Here is a 15,177-nt window from a genome sequence, read left to right on the forward strand (position 1 = left end):
CAGCCCACAACACTTTCCCCATTCAATGGCATGCCTCTATATACTCACTACAAAGGGTACCATCAAGCAGTAGCTTGGTGACACAGGCAACTGCCACCAGTCAAGATTTGCACTGCTTTCCCCCTCTGAGGGATGGTGGCATTCCATGACCTAGCCTACCCTCCCCTTCCCCAAGAATATGCACACCCATCCTCCCCTAATAGTCCTATCAGCCTTCTGAGCTACTACTCAAGCTCAGGTAATTTGGGTCACAATCAGGGCTTTAGCCCTCTATACCACCAGTGTTGTTTCATACGCATATACCACCAGTGTTGTCCACATTGACTGCACATCAAAATGGAGGCAAAGCTGTACCATAAATTAGAAAGGCTTTGGATGCTTGTGGAGCGCAGCTTCAATCCTACTTCAGCCAAAAATTCCTACCAAAGCAGGATCATCTATCCTGGCACATCTGCCTCTGGGATCCTTAAGTTCATATGTCATGGCTGTTATAATCTCACAGTGCTTCTGTGGTAGTTTTACACTTATTTGCTTATTTTGTTAACTTTTTGCTTTTCTTAGCCAGGTAAGCAGGCTGGTCCATGGACTTTTTCAGCCATCATCTGGACCACAAAGGCCAATTAGGTGTGATCTGTTGGGTCTATATTAGAACATTGAATGTTCTAAACAGTGAATGCTCTAAAGAGCGAAAATGCAGGACCTCAAAATCATTTTTGTGGGGGGGGGGCTGTGCCCCCCACACCTCTCGCTAAATACATATTCCAACTCCGAGATCGCACTACAGTGAGGAAAGGGCAAATATTTCAATCTTCACTGTACTGGGATCTCGAAAAAAAGCACTTTGAGGTCCTGCATTTTCACTCTTTAGAGCGTTCGTTATTTAGAACATTCGATGTTCTAATACAGACCTGATCTGTCTATTAGAACCCCTTCTTCCCAGTGACTTGAAGGTGTGTATTACCACCTAGACTATGGGTATCCTGGCATATAGGTGATATCCCAAGCTTGATCCTAACTGCCCTCTGGTCAGGGAACTGCACAGTACAAGTACACATACAAGAGCAACCTTCGTGTATCCAATTAACAGAATATTTTTGGAAGGTGGGAGGAAACTGCAGTATCCAGTAAAAGCATTCTTGTCACTGAACAGAAAAGCATTTAAGTAGAATATAAATTTATGTTAAAGAAGCTGGACTCTTACTTTGAATTTAAATCTTTCTCCACAGTTGGAAACAGTCGGAATGGCAGCACTGAGGGAAGATCATCCGACAGCTGGTAATGCATTATCGTCAGCTGTAGACATACAGAAGAATGCAACTCATAAATCAAGGAAATGTACACAAGCCACAGGCATCACTCCTTAAAATGTATACATTATAGGCATAAGAAATCACAAGGAAATTAAAAAGTGACAAACTGAACTAAGCATCTAAAGCATACACAACAGCAATTTGACAGTACCAGCTCAACACTAACATCTCTCATACTATATACTCAAGCATCATGTCTAGGAATCTTCCTTTAATAAGCATTTTTTTGTGTTTATTGGAGGATCCATGGAACAAGAACCAAAACTCCACTGAGGAGCAAAACTGAGAAAAGCAGGCCATGCATTAATTTGAGTAAAAATGGTAAACCAGACTTTAAGAAACCATGCATCACTGCATACAGTAAAATTACAGTTTCATCTGTTAACCATAATACAGTGTTTAGTAACGTAAAAGAAACAAAGACTCCACCACACTAGTGGGACAAATGGGAGCGCTACTGTTTACAGTGTGTAACTTTCTGTTGTGCTACAGAATCTCAGCTGAGAAGATCTGAAATTTTTGTCAATCATATTCTTACTATGTCAAAACTGGGTTATCACAGAAACTAGGCATTGGTTTTTGTTTGCAGGATTCGGAAAAAGAGGAAAATATGATTTTTTTTTTAATAACTTTTCGCAGAGGTTGGCATTAGTATATCTACAGGTATGGAGTATGGGGAACAGAACCCCCATATAGGCTGAAAGGTACTTGATCCCCTCTGTAAAAACAATGCTTCTGTAATACATGGCTTTTTTTTTTTTTTGTAATATTTGGGTGTGAAATTAAACATAGGTGTTGGAAATGTCCTGATTATATGCATCTTGATAAAGTCATGTGATTAATCACAGCAAATATGGGGCAAATTATTCAAACAGGGACCAAACTGTACAGCAACTCTGGGATCAACCTGCTCTCTGATGTCTTGGAATGTCTAAAGCTCTAGAGTGTTCTTAAATTATGGAGAAGTATGCAACAGCTGATAAAAAATATATGTACTGTTAACTATAGCACTTCTTTGCAACTGGCAAAAGTGCCAATAAACCATGTAACAAATGCAATTATTTCAACTCAACAATCAAATTAAATACAGGGTTTGAAAACATAACCCCTCAACAAGGCACTAGCCTTTACTTATCTTTGTTTTGGAGGGAAGGGGTCATCTGACCATCTGCACTGCCTATCACACCCTGACTGGCTAAACAGGAGACTTCTCAAGAAGTCCTATTAAAAAAAAAAAATAGAATTAGATGACAGAGCACACAGAAAACCCAAAGTTTTCTGCTGTGCTACAGAAACTGGAAGGAACAGAATGCATTAATCTTATGAAATTAAACTGGTATTCCATAAAAAAATGTTAACTGAAAGGGCACAACATGTGTGCTCCAGCTCTGACCATGAGAAATCTACCAAGACCTGTATTAGTAAAGCTGCATTCATACCACTGCCCCTAACAAAGTTGTACCCAAAGGTAAACGTATTAAAAACTGATGGTACAAGAGTGTTTGTGGAAAATGATTATTTACAGTACACCACGTAGAAGAGTAGCAAGTTTATCTGGTCAGTCAGAGGATGTAAACAGGGCCAGCCTTTGATCAACTCGTGACCTAGGCAAAAGGGCTCCACAGCTCACCCCACACACCATCCAAAGCCCCCCATCCTGGTTTACCTACACCATGCAGATTACTTTTTTCTCTCTTTTTTTTCTCACAGTTTGTCTTACTTTTCAGTTTTTCCTGTATTTATTCAACATATCTTTAAAGACACTATTTCTTTGCTACAAAATAGTAAATAAATAAATACTGGAAAAGCACCTGTGCTACAGTGGCACCCTAAGCAGCCGCCTAGTTGGCCTACACCTAAGGCTGGCTATGGATGTAGCGAGATTAAAGCAGATCTACCCAGCTGTTTTCAGAACATTTTTCCTGGAGGTTCAAAGACATTTTAGGAAGTATAACAGGCAAACGAAGAAATAAAGTTTAGAAAAAATAAATAAATAAAAAGAATGAGTCAGGAAAAGGAACTCTGCTTCACATTCTTCTGACAATATCAAATCCCATAATGAGACTTTGCCAATTAAATCTTTTCAATTTTTCCAAATGAAAACATTTAAATGACAGAAAAAAGCCCAGAAGCTGAGTAGAAGAATCAGGAGTACATTAGACTAGATCCCTGGATCGAAAGAAAACCAGGTACAATGTAACATTACTGAATGGAAAAACTGTAAAGCATCAATTCCATTAATTTAGCTGAGACATGTGAACTGCAGTTCTGTCATAACTTCCAGTCTTTTTCAGTCATTAATACCTTTAGTGAATTATCACTTAAGAAAAAGATAAGTGTACATTTTAAAAAAAAACGAGCATGTTCCCAGTTACAAACATTATACATCACATATATTCTTTAGTATAATTATCATCAGTCCAATATTATTGAAATTGATCAAGTTCTGCTTTCCCACAAACCTCACTTCTTAATCAAAAAATATTTTGCATGCATCGTTACCATAATTTCCAGTTTTTGTGCAATTTGCTCCTACCCTTTTCTAAAGATCCCACTTTCAGTTCTTTTATCTGTTACAATATTCAATACTTGAAATAGATTTTTTTCACACACTGGTTTCCATTTCCTAGTAATTGTTTTTTTATTGGCAGTCAGGGTTACCAGATTTCCGATTGGCCAGGTAGGGACTAAAAAAAAAAAAAGGTCTTTCACTGTAAGTGAAGACTAAAAAAAAAAAGGTCTTCCTCGTCTTTATCGTTCTGCATTAAACAGAAGTAGCTCTGTGTTTATTTTTTATTTGATTGGCCCACGCCAATCAAAAATAAATAAACACAGAGCTACTTCTGTTTAATGCGCAATTACACAGAAGTAGCTCTGTTTATACGGGCCAATCAAAATTACACAGAAGTAGCTCTGTTTTGCGATGTTTTGATTGGCCCGTATGCGGTATACGGGCCAATCAAAATCTAAACAGAGCTACTTCTGTTTAATGCAGAACCCACATTAAATAGAAGTAGCTCTGTTTTGCGATGTTTTGATTGGCCCGTATGCCGGTATACAGGCCAATCAAAACTTCGCAAAACAGAGCTACTTCTGTTTAATGCAGAACCCACATTAAACAGAAGTAGCTCTGTTTTGCGATGTTTTGATTGGCCCGTATATCAGCATACGGGCCAATAAAAAATCGCTAAAAACGGAGCTTCGTTTAATGCGGAACTTCCACATTAAACACAAGAAGCTCCATGTTTAGCAATTTTTAATTGGCCAGTATGCCGGTATATGGGCCAATCAAAAAAACAAAGCGGAGGCTGCCCGGGATTTAAACTGGCAGGGCGGGACTCGGATCAGGCTGCTGATCTCAAGACAGTCCTGCCCAAATAGGGACGCCTGGCAACCCTGTTGGCAGTCACCATAAGTATACTTAACAAGGCTTTTACTATGTCTAGACAATTCAGATACTGTAGCTCAGCTAAATAAAAAAATCACTCTTAGTTACACCCATCTGCTCAACCACTATTTCTAACAGTACTCTGGAGGGAATTTTTACAGTCTGCCAACTCATTACATTTCTAACACATTTGTTCCCAGTTGCCCCCCATTACACATCCATCATTTGCAGTTTACCTGAGGAAAAAAATCTTTGTCTGCTTAGGGTATAAAATACATATGCAAACACTTCCAAATAGAAATCCTAAATTGTCTAGACTTTGCTAAACATTTGGGAGCCATACATACATCCTCCCATTGTTTACTTGTGCATTGCTTACCCGATCTTGCTTCCCAAACTTTTCTAACCTCCTCTGACTAGTTCCTGTAGTTACCATTCAATATTTTATATGTTCTATTAATTATCCATTTAAACAAACCCAGGCAACTTACAGTTTTAAGGAAGCTCCGAAGCTTCAAGTCATCTGGTATGTCAGCTCAGAGTTGTGTCTGTTAGCCCACCTCAGTTCAGCTCAGTACAAACAAGCAAAAAACCTGCTCAAACACGGGGCTTAAATACCAAAAAAAAAACTTTAAAAAGTTTCTAAAGGACCTGTGAGGATGCTTAGTCCAAGCCCTAGGCCTAGACCATCCACCCTTTACCAGACAGGTTGCAGTCAGCACATTTCTCTCACTAGAGTGCAGAAGGGACCTTTCCAATCAAAGATGGCATGGAAAAAGTGCTCAGAACAGACAGCCACTACAAAAAGACTCAGATGCAGCAAACCACCATCAACTCTCCCCCTCATCAGAAATATCCATCCAGCGAGCTCCTCCTTGATTGGTTCTAAAAAGCCCCCTCCCCTTGTGATAACAGTTCTTCAACCTAGCATTATGGACAGTTGGACTACCCTTGTTTCTCCTGCCAACCTTGTTGACTTGGGTCTCAAGGCAGTGTAGCAATTGCCTCATGTACACTGACAATCCTCTACTAATAACACAAACTAGTACACAGTATGAGAGATATATCTTCACCAAGAATCTTGAATGCATGCTCTCTCACACACGAGACAATAACATTGAAGAGGTTGCTAACCCACCCATCACTACTCATGAACATAGTACTACTACTACTCATACACACAGTATGCATCAAACACAAAAATCAACATACATGGAGGTTCTCTCAAAACATTTACCGAAATGCTAAACACCTCCAAAACACAAGATTCCTACAACTAACACAGTTCCCACAGCACCTATGACACACAGTAACACTAGTGTCTCACCTACCACGTCTGTAAGGCATAACACTAAAAAAAAACAAATGTTCTTGTCATTTGAGACTTCATAGTGAGACACATGGATGCTTGACTCACCAGGTTGTACAAGGAGAAAGGCATGGTCAGGTTCCTGTCTGGTGCCAGGATTCGTCAGATCACACATGGCACTCAGGTGTCTTAGCAACATTTACCATTATGACTCTGTCATAGTTCATGCTGGAGTGAATGATCTGAGACATATCTCACCAAACTATATGAAGAGACATGCGACTGAGCTCTGAGTATGTGTCCCAGGTAGGTATGTCCCTAGCCTTGAGAAACATACTACCCTCACCTAGAATAATACCACAGTATAAATAAAAATGATATCAATAACTGGCTTAGTTTTTGGTGTCATTCAAAGGGGGGGGGCATCCGGTTTCGGTCAGCCTGGGTAGCCCATGGTCAACAATCCTCGCTGCTTTGTCAGAGATGGCTTGCACCTAACACCACTAACCTTTTGGCTGCTGGCAAAGACTCTTGCCTCCCCATAGTGCCTTTTTTAGGCAAGGTCTCGAAAACAAACTTACTGATGTAAAATTTTCCAATCCAAAAAAATAACGCCATGCTGCTAAACACTAGGAGCTTAAACCAAAAACTGCACACCCTGGAAGCACTTCTATCACTGGAAGATGTAGATGTCTGTACAGTCACAGAAACCTGGTTCAACACCTCAGAGAGAACCCCGACCTTGCAAGGCTGCAATGCCTTCCACACCTTCAGACTGCAAAACAAATGTGTGAGGACCAAATTAGGTGGTATTTCTATCTTTATTAGAGATAAATTCACCTTCCGTCTAGTTAGACTGGACGACTCCATGGAGTTACTCCAAGTACAGGTTACTGTGGGTAAGGATCCCCATTCAAGTCATAATCAGTTATAGACCCCCTCCATGGGGCATGATGCACATGAAGCCTAATTGACCAAACTGGATTCAATCCAAATACTCCCGAACACTCTGGTTATGAGGGAATTCAATTATCTCACCATCATCACTATGCTAGCCCTAACTTGCTAGTGCAAAAGTTATTTGACTTTGCTAACTCAAATACACTGGAACAACTTGTTCATACCCAGACAACAGGAACAAACATACTAGATCTGGTCCTCACTAACACATCAAACAGATGCACAGCCACAAATTTGGATCCTCATTAGTTAAATCTGACCAAAATTTAGTCAGCTTCAAGCTGGCACTAACACCAGAACTCACAAAGGGCGAAATCTGACTTAAAAAAGTCACCAAATCAAACTATACTCTCCTAGATGAAGGTATAAATGCATACCAAGCCCCATCCCCAGCTGGAAGTGGCAACTACATTGAAGCTTACACTAAAGCCCTGTACAATCACTTTCATAAGTGTATAGACTCGGCTATACCAGAAAGAATCAAAGCCAGACCCCCAAGTAAAAACAAGCTCCCACAGTGGACATCCAGCATCAAAAACTTTACAATAAGCTCAGAAAACTGCTGTCCAAGAAAAATAAAGGCGAGGCCCCCAACAATGGAAAAGCACCCTCCTCAGCCTCAATAGGCAAATAAGACAACATATCAAATCCTCTAAAGACTGTTTTGAAAAAAAAAACAAAAAACTAGCAAGCACAGCCTAGGATAACCACAAGGAGAAAAGGGTGGGGTGGGGGTTTTGGGGAAAATATCCATGTGGTCATGGCTGCTCCCTAGACAGTACACAACCCTAGGGCTCTCACACTGCCCCTTCTGGTCTTGCTGCCATTATTGTTTTGAACTGCTCCTTTATGACCTTCACCCGCTTTCCTTTTCTTTATCTATGATAGCAGGGCCCAGACTCTGATGAATAACTGCTGTCATATCTAGGGCTAGCAAAGTGAAAAGTCTGCTTCACTGACTGTATAGTTTTCCCCTTTTCTCCATTTATGAACACTTCACAAGTGGGAGTAGATGTTTAACAAAGTACAGTTGTATATGATCTTACCATAACAGTAGATGTCCTTCTTTTCACTGTTGCTGTATTCCTTACAAAACAGATATCCTGAAGAGGATAGCCATACATCCAGACAGCATACCAAAAACATAGGCCCTTCCAAGTGCCGCATGCCACATGTCTGCCCTATTCCTGAGGCATAAAGTACATAAGTGATGTACGAGTGCTAAATCCTTATAACTGAAATACTCCAGGAGCAACCCAAGAGGAAAACATCAGAACATGCACACCTGACTTCCAAGATGGCTGCAAACTGAGTAACAGCTTAATTCTAGCTCTCCCAATGTGAAAACAGAAACTCAGCATAAAAGGCTAGTAGACTTGTGTTTATGGGTAAATTTCAGTAACTGGCTAGTAAGTCTACTGCATGGATGCCAGGAAGAAATACAGAGGACCTGGAAAAAATCAGCTACAAAAAGTGAGGAAGAATCACTGACTGGGGAAAGTTCTGCAGCTTTTCAGCAAAAAGCAATGCAATCTCCAGACATGAATTCCAGTAACCTACAGGAAGATATAAGACAATTGCACACAGACCTGGTTTAAATAAATGAAACACTGATGGAGTATATCAACACAAACAACAAAAAGTTGGAAAAAAAAATGTAAGAACCTTTAAACAGATATTCAGATGAGGTGCTAAAGCTACAAAAACTCAGAGGACGAAATGAAGAAAAAGCAGGCCAAACATGAGACTGCTCAGGAGGAGATGTTTACAAAAATAATAGAATTAGAGGACAGAGCACGTAGGGAAAACTTGAAATTTTCAGCTATACCAGGGAAGCTGGAAGGAACAGACTGCATTAATTTTATGAAAACACAAATAAGCAGCTGAACTGGTATTCCACAGCAGGAGTAAAGGTCACATTGTGTGTATGCTCCAAACTTGGCTATGAGAAAGCAACCTTGACCTTTAATAGTACAGATGCAATCATACCAGCAGGAGTTGATTCTGACAAAACTGTGGCAGAAGGACAAAATACTTAAAGTGGGAGACAGCAGAATGTTTCTGGAGAATGATTACTCACTGTACACCAGGCAGAAGAAGAGCAAATTTATTCCACTATTTACGGAATGTCAAGATCAGGTGTAAGATTCAAACTACTGTACCCAGCTGTCTTCAAGGTATTCTTCCCTGGAGGGACAAAATCATTTTTTGATGAAGGACATGCTACGGAGGAAATACAAACGTTTGTCCAAACAAAGTAAGCGGTGAAAAGTACAGTTTTGTACCTACCATAAATGTAGATGTTCGAGTGCTAATACAGCTGCAGTCATAACAGATGGGTTTTCCTGCCGTCAGGCGGGTCCTCGGTCGGCCGAATTCCAAAGTCTTGGTCCAGCGTCGGTTGTCGTCACTTCTTCCCTGATGTCAGTGCGACAGGGGTATAAAAGAACCAGCCAACGCCATTTTCTTCAGTTTTTCTTGCCCCAGATGTCAGGTGCCCCCAGAAGGAAGGCAAAACATAAATTTATGTAAAACAGCAAATGCAATATAATCAAATAAAAACAGTAGTTGCAAGCAAATACACCAAAAAAGAATAGCCCAATGAGGTTGAATGAGGAGGTGTTAGCCATAAGGCCTGTCCCAAGAGGGGAAGGAGGGAGGCTAAACCTGGACTGCAGCTGTATTAGCACTCGAACATCTACATTTATGGTAGGTACAAAACTGTACTATGTTCATCGTGCATACAGCTGCAGTCATAACAGATGGGTAGAATCCCAAAGCTAATAAAAGGGTGTTAAGGTACTAATTGAAACTAGGAGGAGCCAGGATGCCCTGCAAGACTGCAGTGGCAAAGCCCACTCTAGTTTTGGAGTATAATGGTAGGTGATAGTGCTTGGAGAAAGTATGTACAGAACTCCAAGTGGCTGCTTCCAAAATATCTTTGGTAGGAACCCCCCTGAGGAAAGCTGTAGAGGTAGCTGTGGCCCTTGTGGAATGAGATCTGATGCCTGCAGGTACAGTTTTGCCATGAAAAGAGTAACAAAAGCGTATGCAGTGGGCTATCCATTTTGAGATTGTCTGTTTGGAAATGGGCTTCCCTTGAGCACCTGTAGCATAGGACACAAAGAGTTGCTCTGACTTTCTGAAAGGTTTTGTTCTGTCCAAGTAATAGCGGAGCTGTCTGTGAATGTCCAAGTAATGCAGTAACCTCTCCCCTTTGTTTTGTGGATTAGGGTAAAAGGTAGGTAAGTGGATAGACTGATTCAAGGCTACCCTGGATACTACCTTTGGCATAAATGATGGATTGGTTCGTAAGGAAACTCTGTCCTGATGGAAAATGATGAAAGGTTGCACAGCCATGAGGGCTTGTAGTTCCGAAACCCTGCGTGCTGAGGTGGATAGCTAGAAGGAAGGCTGTTTTCCATGACAAATATTGCAGATCTGTTGAAGCAGCTGGCTCAAAAGGAGGCAGGGTTAGTTTTTCTAGAATTAAATTGAGGTCCCAAGCAGGTACTGGTTGCTTCCTTGGGGGTTTTATATTCTTAGCCCCTCTGAGGAACTGTCTTAAGAGAGGATGAGAGAATAAAGGAGAATCAGTGTTGTACTCTGCAGAAATGGCTGAGGCATGGATTTTGATGGAGGAGAATGAAAGTCCACTGCTTAGCAGCTCGGCTAGGTACTGTAGTATTTAAGGTAAGTTCAGTATTCCAGGATCCTGACCCTTTTTCTGATTCCAGACACAAAACCGTTTCCATTTTGCGGAGTAGGCTTTTCTAGTAGACGGCCTTCTGGCCTCCAAAATGACATCCTGTACCTCCTTGGAGAGTAGGGTCTGCTGTGAATTTAAGGAATCCTCCATGCGGCTAGATTGAGTCTTTTCAGCTGACTGTGAAGAGTTTTGAAGTTGTGCTGAGTCAGTAGAAGAGGCATTAGAGGCAGAATCCATGGTGGGAAATGTGTCAGGCTCCTCAGGAGTGGGTACCAGTGTTGTCTTGGCCAGTCTGGAGCAATGAGAATCATCTTGGGTCTGTCTGTTCTGGTTTTTAATAGAACTTTGGGCAGCAGAGGAAGAGGTGGAAAGGCATAAACTGTCATTGTTGTCCAACTGAAAGAGAGTGCGTCCACTTTCCAGGCCTGTGGGTGAAAGGTCCTTGAGCAGAATTTTGCCAATTGGTGATTTCTGTGGGAGGCAAAGAGATCTATGTCTGGCCTTCACCATGCTTGAATTATCTTTGAAAAAACTTGAGGATGCAGCTTCCATTCATGCGGATCTGTCATATTTCTGCTTAGGTTGTCTGCCAGTGTGTTTTCCCTTGCCTGGCAGGAACTGTGCTTGCAGCTCGATTTGCAATTCCAGAGCCATGTTCCACAGAGACATGGCTAGCCTGCATAGGGGGTATGAATGGGTTCCTCCCCGTTTGTTTATGTACCACATTACTGTGGTGTTGTCTGTCCTTATCAATAGCTCGCCTGGATGCAGCAGGTCTTTGAAAGCTGTAATAGCATTTATTACTGCTAGCATTTCCTTTTGGTTGATGTGTAGGTACTTTTCTTTTTGGGACCATTTGCCCTGAATGCACCGATCTGTCATGTGCGTCCCCCAGGCGTAATCCGAGGCGTCTGTTGTGATGACTTGATTTGCTTGAGGCTTGCAGAATGGTAGACCTGTGTTTCTTTGGCATGTTTGAGCCCACCACAGAAATTCCTTTTGAAGACATGGAATCAGTGGTATTATTGTTTCCAAACTGTGGCTGTGTTGAGACCATAGGTTTTTTAGGTACCATAGAAGTTTCCTCATATGCAGCTTTGCACATGGGATTAGTAGGATGCAAGATGCCATGAATCCCAGAGCCTGCAGGATTTTCCTTGCAGTCAGCCTGGTGAAAGTTGCCAGTTTTTTGAAGTATTGAGTTAGTTGCCCTTGCTTCTCTGGCGTGAGGTAGGCCATCTGGGTGTTTGTATCCAAGCTGGCACCCAGGAAAATTATTGTTTGAGAGGGTATTAGTCTTGACTTATTTTTGTTGACTGTGTATCCCAGAGATTTCAACAACTTTATTACAAATGCCAGGTGCTTCAGAAGTATGTGTTTGCTGTCCGCTTGGATCAGGCAGTCATCCAGGTATGGGTATAGTTGTATCCCTTGAAGTCTGCAGAAGGCAATTACTGATGCCAGGCATTTCGTGAACACTCTGGGCGCAGTAGATAAGCCAAAGGGCAATGCAGAGAATTGATAATGGGTTGAACCTGCAAGAAATCTGAGGTATCTTCTGCAATCTTGTCTGATTGGGACATGCAGGTATGCCTCCTTGAGGTCCAATGTTACCAGCCAAGACTCCTTGCCCAGCATGGGAAGAAGCTGCTGTAATGTGAGCATCTTGAATTTTGGCACGAGTAAAAATGTGTTTAGGATGGAGAGGTCCAAAATAGGTCTCCAATCTTTTCCTTTTCTTGGTACCAGGAATAGTCTGGAATAAAAACCTTGACCCTGTCCTTATGCAGGTACCTCTTGAATAGCTTTCATGTCCATAAGATCTGAAATTTGTTTTTGTGCCTCTGCCCTTTGATTGTGTGGCAGGTTTGGCATGCCCCTCATTTTTGGAAGGGTGTGAAAGTGGAATCTGTAACCTCTGTCTATAATGTCCAGGATCCATTTGTCTTTTGTGACAATATGCCAATTTTTTGAAAATAATGCCAGTTTTCTGCCTAAAGTTGCTGCCATTTGAACCTTGCTTGGCATGCAAAGGGGAAAGTCATTGGTTCTGCTTTCTGAATGGCTGTGAACTATCCTCACCACCTCTTTGTGTAGGTGTTTGCCATTGTCTGCCTCTAAACGATCCTTGAGATTGCCCTCTACCCCCTCGGGCGCCTGTATCTACCTCTTTGGGGTCTGTCCATGGCTGGAAAGGACCAATTTTTGGAAGGCCAATTTCTACTGAAACGTGGAGGTTGTACCTGTAAGAAATCTTTCACTGTTTGCATTGATTTTGCCTTTTCCTCCATTTTCTTTAATACCTCTTCAGCTTTAACACCAAACAATACATCTTTTTGCAGAGGTGCATCCAGTAATTTAGCTTTAACATGATCTGGTAAGGATTGCTCTTTGAGCTAAGCATGTCTACGTATGACTGATCCTGTAACAGCAGCTCTACATGAGGCCTCTAAAGCATCAAAACCACATTGCAACGTATGTTTACCCACTTGTTCGGCACTGTGTAACAAATCCTGCAACTCCTTCAAGTCTGGTTGTTCAGGTTGTGACATTTTGCTTTTTAACTGTGATAACAGAAACTGTTGGTACTTTAACATATGAAACTGACAGTTTAATGCCCTCATGGTTAAGGTGGCCGAGGTGTATACCTTTTTCCCCCACCTTTCTAAAGCTCTGGAATCTCTCTCTGAAGGTAATGGATTTTTAGCAGTGGAGGCCTTAATTCCCTTGGGACCCTGTGAAATAGTTTCTGGGTCAGCCGCATGGCTTTTGTATAGAAACTGGTGTGAATCAGGAACCCGGTAATACCTGTCAGGCTTGACTGGAGCTGGAGGTAAAGAGTCTGGATTTAAGGCAGGCCTCCGAATACACATCAAGTATGTCTAAGACAGGAGGTATAGCCAGAGGCCTGTGCTGAGGGAGCAAGAGGAAATCCCTAAGCCTTTTCTTGGAGTCTGAGTACTCTTGGCCTTCCCAGTGGAAGTGTTCCCTCAAGGTATGTAAAGTTTCCCCAAAAGAGTAATCCTCAGGGGGGAGACAGAGGGAATGGACTCCTCTGCATCAGAATCTTCAAAAGGGGAGTAAGAATGTTCCTGGTCTACAGAATGTTCTGAAATAATGGAGGCCTGGTCCAAGGAAGGGGATTCTTCCTCCACTATGGGCCTTATGTCCGGGGGGGGGAATTGAGAACCCCTGATAAGAGTAATCAAATCCTCAGCCATTTTGAGCATCTGCTTTTTAGGCATGGGTCCTTGAGAATGGCCCTGTGTAGCTTGTCTTTTAGTATGCATGGCTGCTTTAGACTTGGTGAAAGCCTTGATGGAAAAAGAAGTGGAAGGCCTGAAGACACCTTGAGAGGTGGCAGGCCTGTCCATACTCTGAGTTGCACCGCCAAGAGTGGCTTCGGTATCAGTAGTCAGGGTGTGGGCCGAAGAGCCTGCGACCTCGGGCACTGAAGACTAAGGAAGTGTCATTGGTAGTCAGGGGCTGCGTAGGCGCCTCGCTGAGAACCGGACCACCTGTAGCCGGCTTTGGCGTGGTGTCGGTAGAAGTCGCGGACCTCGTATGTCGGTCCTTATCTTTGTGTTTTTTACTTAAAACTGGAGTCGGAGTATTCGACGACATAATGTAGTTAAATTTTTTGCCAAAAAAGTGTTGGGCGAACTCCGCCCGACGCTTAATAGTGCGTTTGTTGAATATAGCACAAAAACGACAGGCCGAGATGTCGTGGTCTGGGCCTAAGCAAGGAATGCAGAGGGAATGGAAATCCTTATGCGGTATTTGCTTCCCACATGAAATGCAATTATTAACTTTGTCTGACATCAGTCTGAGGCAAGAAAAGTTTCCCCAACGGGGTACTTAGCTTTTAAGAAGACTTCGGTTGAAAAATATTCGTAATCTCAGGAGCTGGCCGACCGGCACTTGCGAACTGCTTCTGCTTCGGGCACCGCGCGGCAAGAAAGACTGGAGAAAATGACGTTGGCTAGTTCTTTTATACCCCTGTCGTACTGACGTCAGGGAAGAAGCGACGACAACCGACGCCGGACAAAGACTTTGGAATTCGGCCAACCGAGGACCCGCCTGACAGCAGGAAAACTCATCTGTTATGACTGCAGCTGTATGCACGATGAACATCAGAAGGAGATTCTGCTCTTTCTTCTTCTGGTAATAAAGACCACAGAGAGACTATACCTGTGAAACCTTATAAAATGTTTCAATGGAAAAAGTAGGAGAGAAGGAAGGAAGGGAGCATAAGAGCTGACTAGAAGAATCAAGAGTATGTTGGAAATGAATCAGAGACAAGATGTGGGAGATGAAGAACGGGAATAAAACCAGTAGCTTAATGTGAGTTTACAATGCAATAATTATATTTGTGAAATATGAAAGAAGAAAATTTTGAAATACTGGACTTTTTCAGAATTTATTGGACTTGCATATGCCCTACTTTATGTCATTGTTTGGAAAAGTGCTTTGGGGAAGGGAAGAGGAGGGAAAAAGTTAA

General features: G+C 42.1%; 1 protein-coding gene across 6 annotated transcripts in view; it reads right to left on the reverse strand.

Annotated features, from left to right (window-relative positions):
* AP4M1 (adaptor related protein complex 4 subunit mu 1) overlaps nt 1-15,177 on the reverse strand; it is a 1,285,664-nt gene that overhangs the window by 489,534 nt on the left and 780,953 nt on the right. For all 6 annotated transcript variants that reach the window (XM_044077275.1, XM_044077274.1, XM_044077273.1 and 3 more), the window contains one exon: nt 1,202-1,293. In XM_044077275.1, coding sequence (XP_043933210.1) covers nt 1,202-1,293 — 92 coding nt within the window. The remainder of the gene's footprint in view (nt 1-1,201; nt 1,294-15,177) is intronic.

This window comes from Protopterus annectens, chromosome 7.part0 (genome assembly GCF_019279795.1).
Source record: "Protopterus annectens isolate FY-2018-M chromosome 7.part0, PAN1.0, whole genome shotgun sequence".
In the NCBI taxonomy this organism is placed as follows: Eukaryota; Metazoa; Chordata; order Ceratodontiformes; family Protopteridae; genus Protopterus; species Protopterus annectens.